The following is a 7,711-nucleotide window of genomic DNA, read 5'->3' as shown; positions in this document are numbered from 1 at the left end:
TTTTTCGAAGAATCGAACAAATTGCTTTTGAATTTGAACACGAGAGCGTATACGCAGTCTGTAACGGACAAATAATATGCGTCAGACAAGTGAACGAACTTCACTTAGCGTACTGTGTATATCTTATAGTTAAGAACTCACGGAAGTATAGAAGTTCAATCGAATTTACATTGTGATATGTATTTTACCTGAGCCACAGAATAAAAGTAGCGCCTACTAATGGAAAAAAAAAAAAAAAAAAAAAAAAATAACAAGATTCAGTGGTAGATATAATTATGTTTTTCAAAAAAGGATCAAGATAAGCGATCAAGATAAACGAAAGTAGAACATTTTTTCTATCGACACCTACTGTATTGATTCATTATGTTTATTATAACATTGTGAGCTGATACGTGTGTACTCGTACTTACACGCGCATCGTACAGATAAGCATTTACTTACAGTAAAGGTAGACATATTATCGCAATAGTTTTTATAGTAACGCCAAAGGGTCGTACGTTAATTTTTTTTTTACAATATGTATATAGCTCTACATTAAAATGTGCATTAAAGGATTCGCCGTTTCGCGAAGATCGACCAACTGTCGTAAGAAGTTTTCAATGGCAGCATGTTTAATTCGGAAAGGCCGCATTTAATTTGAATTTTTTGCGAGTACCTCAAAAAAATCAAAGGAGTAAATTATGTTCTTTGAGCAGATTATTCTCAAGTCTTGAGCGAATTTTGTGTAAATTATTATTATTCGCTTAGGTCTAGGTTCATCTCACATGGTTTATTGTTGAGAGAAGGAAAACTCAGCAGTACGACTTTGAACCTCTGGTGGAATAAGAAAAGAAAAGTGTAATGAGGGGGCTGAGGCCAATTTAAATCATAAATTAATAAACACCCTCTTAATACGTTAGCAACTAATTACACGTGTCGGAGCGTGCCTATTTTCAAATAGCTGAGTCAATTCTCATTTTAGAGAGAGTTAAAATAAGTATTTTTATGTCCAAACCCGTGCTGCAGTCATTGGACTCTTGTTTCCTGAACTAAAATTTGATATTTTTTTGATGCCCTGTAATATTTTAATCAACTCTTGCAGCAAGTCTTTCATTTTTTCATTTTTTTTCATTTTTCGTGAGATCCCAAAATTGGGCCTCATTAACGTTCCATAAATTTTCTATTTGGTGGACGCACTTTGTACATCAGTCATGTCTTTGTCAAATTTGAACAAATTTTTTTTGAAAAACACATAAAAATGCGGTGATGAAAAAATTGTCCTTGATCTAAAACTCGTTGCAATTTTTTTACTTCAGCATAAATGCTTCCTTCCTTGTTCCCTTCGTCAGCAACAAAATTTTAATTGAAACGTGCTTTTGTCCAAATTACTTTTTTTTACTTTGTGGCTTAAAAAAATCACGCACACATAAAACTTCTTCAAATTATATTACATATATTATAGTATCCTCTCTAAATTCGAAATAGTGATTATTACACAACTTTTTCAAAATAATGCATATACACTGTAAATTAGTGAATATACACTATTTTAGCAGCGAAACAGTCGATTTCACTATGACAAAGTTGTATATGCTTATAACTTATTTGAACTAGTGAATATTCATTGTTAAATACTGGATTTTACTATTCGTACTATTCGTACCAAGTTAAGGTTTCACTATGTGAATTTAAATGACTGATTGTTGGTACCACTTGAAATAATGTGTATGGGTTGTACAATTATTCTCATTTGGATCAAGATGGTTCGTTGAATTACTGATAAATATTTAGAATTAAAATTTACATCAACAGGGTGCGAATAAAATATCCTAATTTTTCAGCATTTCACCAATGAAAATCGCAAAATAGTGACATTTTCCGAAATTCAAATTCATAGAGTATATATTTGTCAAACAATTAACCTATTGTATATTTTTCAAACAATGTGGGCCGGTATGGTTAATCTTGCAGCAATTGAAGAATAAAACAACCGAAACGTAGGAAAAGCCCGGAGCGCGAGGATCATGGAGAAATACGAGAACATCGAGGTAGTCGGCGAGGGAAGCTACGGCGTCGTGATGAAGTGCCGGCACAAGGAAACCGGTCAGATAGTGGCCATCAAAAAATTCCTCGAGTCCGTGGAAAACGTGTCCGTTCGAAAACTCGCGTTTCGAGAAATTCGCTTGCTTAAGGTGTGTAACATATATATATTTATATTGCACTTGAACGATGGGTAAATAAAATACATAGACATAAATATATGTTTGCCGAGTTAATAATTGTCAATTTCAGAGGCTAAGGCACGAGAACCTCGTGAGTTTGATCGAGGTGTTTAGGCGGAAAAAGCGGTTCTACCTCGTGTTCGAGTACCTCGACCACACGATTCTCGACGAGCTCGAGGACATTGGTGGCGGTCTTGGGCCCGACACTTCGCGACGATACATCTTCCAAGTGCTGCGCGGACTCAACTTTTGCCACAGCCACCAAGTGAGCGACAGCTCTATGCTTTTTTAATTTATTTTATTTTCAAACTCCCTTTTTTTCACTTTTTTTTATTATTGAACTACTTCTGTATGCGTTAGAAGGTTATAAGGCTTTAATTTGCATGAGCGAGTGATAAGTGCATATTGAATTAATGGCACCGTATTTCGCGTCATCATCAATCCTGCACAGTTATCCTTCGAAGTATAGTTTAAAAAAAAAAAAAAAAAAAAAAAGCTTTTATTGTTGGTTTCGTTTCTCTATATAAACATCAATTGTAAATAATTGTTTTTCCGTACAAAAAAAAAAAAAAAAACAAACAAACTAGATAATGCACCGCGACGTGAAGCCAGAAAACGTCCTGGTGTCGAGCCGGGGGGTGATAAAGCTGTGCGACTTTGGGTTTGCTCGCATAGTTGGCGGGCCCCACGACTCTTGCACCGATTACGTGGCGACTCGGTGGTACCGGGCGCCGGAGCTCCTCGTCGGTGACTCGCGCTACGGCAAGGCCATAGACACGTGGGCCGTTGGCTGCCTCCAAGCCGAGATGCTCAGTGGCGAGCCGCTCTTTCCCGGGGACAGCGACATCGACCAGCTCTTTCGCATCACGCGTTTGCTTGGTAAATAACTCAATTGTATCATGTTAATGCAAGGTTTTTCTCTCTCAAAAATTACCATTAACCATCCGATGCTTTGGGCAATAGTTACACGTAACGATGAAGCCTTCCCATGCCCAAATCCAGTGCACAATGTACTCAATTCGTGTATTACTTACTTGTCTCGTGCCGAGATTCCCAATTAACGTTTTCCAACTTTATAATAAATACAGCGCACATTAAAGTACACTTATAACCAAACACCGAGTTCACATTAAGAAGGTCACACAAAAAATAACAAGCTCGAATATATCTATTGGCGATGAATAAATATATATAAATGGTTATCTGACATATAAACTAATAGGTACATATTATAGTGCAAGATGATTATATGTATATGTAGTCTCGTAAGAGAGGTGGTTCAGCTACAAAATTATATTTGCTCTGTACTTATACAGGTGGCCTGTGCAGCCGGCACCAGGCCCTGATGAGCCGAAACAACAACGGCACGAGCGTCAACCGAACCTCAACGTACAGAGCGAGCACGGACAACACGAGCGCCGGTGGTTTGCGCTCCTTGCGCGCCCTGCTCCCCGACTCGAGCTCGGCCGGCCTCGACTTTCTCTCGCAGTGCCTGCGCATGGACCCGGACACGCGGCCCAGCTGCGCCCAACTGCTGCAGCACCCCTTCTTCATGCAGGACGGCTTCGCGGACAAGTTCCTGGCCGAGCTCAGGGAGCACGTGGCCCGCGAGACCGAGGACAACCCGCTGCTACAGGGCCGGGGCGCTGCTACGTCCACAAGACCAGGCGACGACAGGAGGTTCAGCGTGCTGTCGCTCGACGAGCCCCCGAGGCTGTCCAGCGGTGCTCCCAGGTGAGTCGGCCCACTCTTCTTCCTTTTGTTCGGCTCGGATCGACAACCACCAAGGTACCGATGCTCATGGTTGCAGGTGGCACGTGAGGCTCGTGCGGGAGTCGTCGGTGAACCTGGATAGGCCAGCCGCCGCGCTCGACCCGCCACCAGCCGCGTCCCACCGGAGCAAACAGCTCCACCAGCAGCACCAGAGGATGGCCCAGCACTTGTCGCGGCCGCGGGACCTTTGTTTCGTGGCTCCGTCGCCGGTTAAAGCCTGCACTTACCAGCTCGAGCGACACAAGGGTCTCTTGCCCTCGGCCTTCGAGCCGAGTTGTCAAGCTGTGCAGGCTCGCGAGGCTGGGGGAGGAGGAAGCATCAGGCATCAGGAGTTGACTCTGCCGGCTTTGGCGCACAAATTACCTACGGCTCCCAAACGGACCAAGCTCGACTTGTCCTACTCGCACGTCGCGTGATATCGGGCTCATCTGCAGCGCTAATCTCACTCGTGTATTTAGGGTACATGTGTGTCATACTTAATATATATGATTGCCGCGCGCGCCCTTTGTTCGTTGTTTACATATTTCACAAAAGTGGGGATTGATATACAAAAATAAAGTATATATAAATGTACATGTACCGTCTGTGGTGATCGTGCATATGATGGGACACACACGTCGTTTTGTGCAATAATATATTATGACACGGCATTTTGTTTGTGTATTACGATTACGCGTGAGACGCAGTTGCAGTAAATTTTAACGAGTACAGGTATTATAAATATGAGTAAATGTTGACGATGAGTTTAAAAACAAAAAAAACTTTCATCTGACTTACTATGTGTGTATAGACGTATGATTTAGCGGTAAGTTAAAAATGTTGGCGGTGAGAGACTTAAGGGGAAATTACAAGAAGCGATGTAAATTTAACGTGATTGCGGGGAAGAATATTATTGTACAAAGTCATGTATAATACGTGCAGGATATTTTTAAAACCAATAAAACAATAATGATTTACAAAAAAACTACGCTCTTTTTTTGGTCATTTTAACACGTTCTGTGATTATAAGAGTCGTCATCGAAGCTTTCACGACATGGTGTTGCCTACATGGTAGGCGCGGAAAATCGGTTGATTGGTGACTCTATACCAGATATGTACCGCACGAATTTTGTACTTACCTCACCCACTAGGTATTTTTACACTTTTACATGGTATGATTATCATTTAAGTTAACCTTTTTTAAAATAGTTACCCTTTGTTTATCAGGTACCCAATCAAAAACTTCAATACTGAATTAATGGTATACATCAAGTACATCAGGAGATTTTTATACATATTATTTTAAAAATATGTGACAAATTATACTTGGAGAAATAAATGAAAAACGCGGAGTTTTCTATTATTCTTATGAAGGATTTATCAACTTTTTTTTTGTATCAAAAGAAAAATAAGTCTTTATTCAACTTAGTGAAAAAAAGAATCAGTTTTTTAAATAAGTGTACTTATCGGTATGTGTTTCATGTTTTCAAAGAGATTATTCTTATAAGTATATATGCACATACATACCACCTGCTGACGAAAGGGAAGACCACCCGCCAACAAAACCCGACGTCTTATCGGGAAAGACGCACGAGTCGTTACTTCGTTGCACGACGCATCACCAGAAGATAATAATATTTTCGCGCACTTACTTATATTTAAAAGTGAAGAAGATAAAGCGTAATTTCATCATGGGCGCGATCGTTGTCGCTGCAACCATGAGAACAAGTCAACCCCGAGAGTTTGATTTATTTTCGTGCGAACTCCAAAGGCAAACGCGTCGTTTGCGTTATTTTTCAAGTGGAGCTGTTGCTGGATAATTTTCGGTTATTCAAGTCCAAGAGGTTATAACGCTCTTGCCTTATTTTTACATTGTTAACAAAAACAGGTGTTTTTGGGGGGATACTTGAACCAATAAAAGTTTCTTTGGATGACAACAATCGAATTGGGCTGAATTTTGGTCCAAAGTGATTTTGTGTACTTATTATGTCGTTTTTCTTTCACAAGTTCATCATGTCGGTTGCAAAATTTTTGAGACCAGTTTTTGGCTTTTGGTCGAGAGGATTGCACGGTTCTAGGTCAGTGTAATTATATTTTTATTGAATAAAATTTTTTAGCTAGTACATGAAGTAATTTACTAAAGCAATTTGTAATTTTATTAAAGGTGCGAAGCTATTGTCATTGATGGCAAAAGCATAGCAGATCAAGTGTTGCAAGAGGTAAAGTACGATGTTGACGTGTGGATCGGTGCTGGTGAAAGAAGGCCGAAATTAATTGCCATACTGGTTGGGGAAAATCCTGCCAGCCAAGCATACGTTGGGAGGAAAATGATGGCTGCCAAGAAAGTCGGCATTGACAGTGAAACCTTGCATTTTACGACAAATATATGCCAAGCAGATTTGTTGAAAAGTATTCAAGAACTAAACCAAGATCCCCAAGTGGATGGTATACTGGTGCAATTGCCTGTTCCTGCTCACATAAGTGAAAAAGAAGTTTGCCATGCTGTCACACCTTCAAAGGACGTCGATGGTTTTCACTTGAACAACATTGGAAGGCTAGCTCTTAACAGTAGAGGAATCATACCTGCAACTGCATTGGGAGTGAAAGAATTAATCGTGAGATCTAAGATACCAACTTTTGGTAAAAATGCTGTAGTCATTGGAAGGTCAAAGCATGTTGGTTTGCCAATTGCTTTATTACTGCACTCCGATGGAAATGGTGGGTAAAAGTATTTATTAGATTGAATAATCAAATATCTACCTATCTAATGAGTATCGTTTGAAAAATGTTTTGCAGATGAATTGCCGGGACTTGATATGACGACAACAGTTTGCCACAGATTTACGCCGCGTGCTGAGCTCGAGAGGTATACAAAGCTTGCAGATATCATTGTGGTATCAGCAGGGGTCCCTGGTTTGGTAACCAAAGAAATGATAAAGCCGGGAGCTTGCGTCATCGATGTCGGAATCACCAGAGTCAAGGTTGGCCATGAAAAGTACAAGCTAGTCGGTGATGTAGATTATGAATCAGTTAAGAACGTTGCTGGCTATATAACACCAGTTCCTGGTGGTGTTGGACCAATGACCGTGGCCATGCTCATGAGAAATACATTGGTTGCCGCTAAATCGCAAAAGAATGGTAAATGTTGAACACCTTGGGATTTACGATCCATGTATTCAGTCCTATGTAATTATTGTAATTATAGTAAGCTATACCTTAATGTACCTGTACAAACGTATATACTATATGATGTTTCATATGATAATAAAAAAGAAAAACGTTTTATAAATCGAGAACCAAATTAATATTTCCCTCTCACGTTTATCCCCTTAAATAATCAAAAGTCGTAAGCTACTCATTTTTAATGAACAAAAACCCACTTATATAAGTAATTACGTACAGAAATTATACTGATGCACTAAATTTTGTAAGCGCGAAACTTACGATAAGTACTCTATTTACTATATGGCTAATGACAAAACACAAAAGACCATGTTTCATTCGACTATGACCCGAGTTACTCGTTGCAGACACTATTTTCAAGGAAATTTTAATAAAAAGCCGCTCATTAGGCTTTTGGGTGACAGATATTCAAACAGCACATTCGAAAATATTGAGACCAAGAATTTTCGTCACGCACTTCTTTCTTTTTTTTGGCCTACTTCTACAATCTCTGATATTAACTGACAAATATTTTTTAATTTCTTATCAACTTACATAGGTATCATGTGCATATGTTGCATAATAATAATACCTAT

At 39.5% G+C, this 7,711-nt stretch overlaps 2 protein-coding genes across 2 annotated transcripts; both read left to right on the top strand.

Annotated features, from left to right (window-relative positions):
* The first annotated feature begins 1,945 nt into the window (after positions 1 to 1,945).
* LOC106636613 (cyclin-dependent kinase-like 4) lies at positions 1,946 to 4,889 on the top strand. The gene is made up of 5 exons (XM_014349031.2): positions 1,946 to 2,171; positions 2,272 to 2,466; positions 2,789 to 3,080; positions 3,518 to 3,935; positions 4,012 to 4,889. Exons 1-5 carry the CDS (start codon positions 2,004 to 2,006, stop codon positions 4,388 to 4,390), a joined length of 1,452 nt encoding a protein of 483 aa, XP_014204517.2. The 5' UTR covers positions 1,946 to 2,003; the 3' UTR covers positions 4,391 to 4,889.
* A 629-nt stretch (positions 4,890 to 5,518) lies between these two features.
* LOC106636559 (NAD-dependent methylenetetrahydrofolate dehydrogenase) lies at positions 5,519 to 7,225 on the top strand. The gene is made up of 3 exons (XM_014348962.2): positions 5,519 to 6,031; positions 6,118 to 6,671; positions 6,750 to 7,225. Exons 1-3 carry the CDS (start codon positions 5,940 to 5,942, stop codon positions 7,100 to 7,102), a joined length of 999 nt encoding a protein of 332 aa, XP_014204448.1. The 5' UTR covers positions 5,519 to 5,939; the 3' UTR covers positions 7,103 to 7,225.
* Positions 7,226 to 7,711: the final 486 nt, after the last annotated feature.

The sequence above is a fragment of the Copidosoma floridanum genome, unplaced genomic scaffold (assembly GCF_036245765.1).
Source record: "Copidosoma floridanum isolate Cflo_tuat_1 unplaced genomic scaffold, Cflo_Japanese_pri ptg000019l, whole genome shotgun sequence".
NCBI classification, from domain to species: domain Eukaryota; kingdom Metazoa; phylum Arthropoda; class Insecta; order Hymenoptera; family Encyrtidae; genus Copidosoma; species Copidosoma floridanum.
Note: the sequence above shows the minus strand (reverse complement) of the source record. Positions and strands in the feature narration are given on the sequence as shown.

Coding starts and splice junctions, on each gene's coding strand:
- LOC106636559 (XM_014348962.2), top strand. CDS start 5,940: ATGTCGTTTTTCTTTCACAAGTTCATCATGTCGGTTGCAAAATTTTTG. Junction 6,032..6,117: donor AGAGGATTGCACGGTTCTAG/GTCAGTGTAATT, acceptor ATTTTATTAAAG/GTGCGAAGCTATTGTCATTG. Junction 6,672..6,749: donor ACTGCACTCCGATGGAAATG/GTGGGTAAAAGT, acceptor AATGTTTTGCAG/ATGAATTGCCGGGACTTGAT.
- LOC106636613 (XM_014349031.2), top strand. CDS start 2,004: ATGGAGAAATACGAGAACATCGAGGTAGTCGGCGAGGGAAGCTACGGC. Junction 2,172..2,271: donor GAGAAATTCGCTTGCTTAAG/GTGTGTAACATA, acceptor TGTCAATTTCAG/AGGCTAAGGCACGAGAACCT. Junction 3,081..3,517: donor TCGCATCACGCGTTTGCTTG/GTAAATAACTCA, acceptor GTACTTATACAG/GTGGCCTGTGCAGCCGGCAC.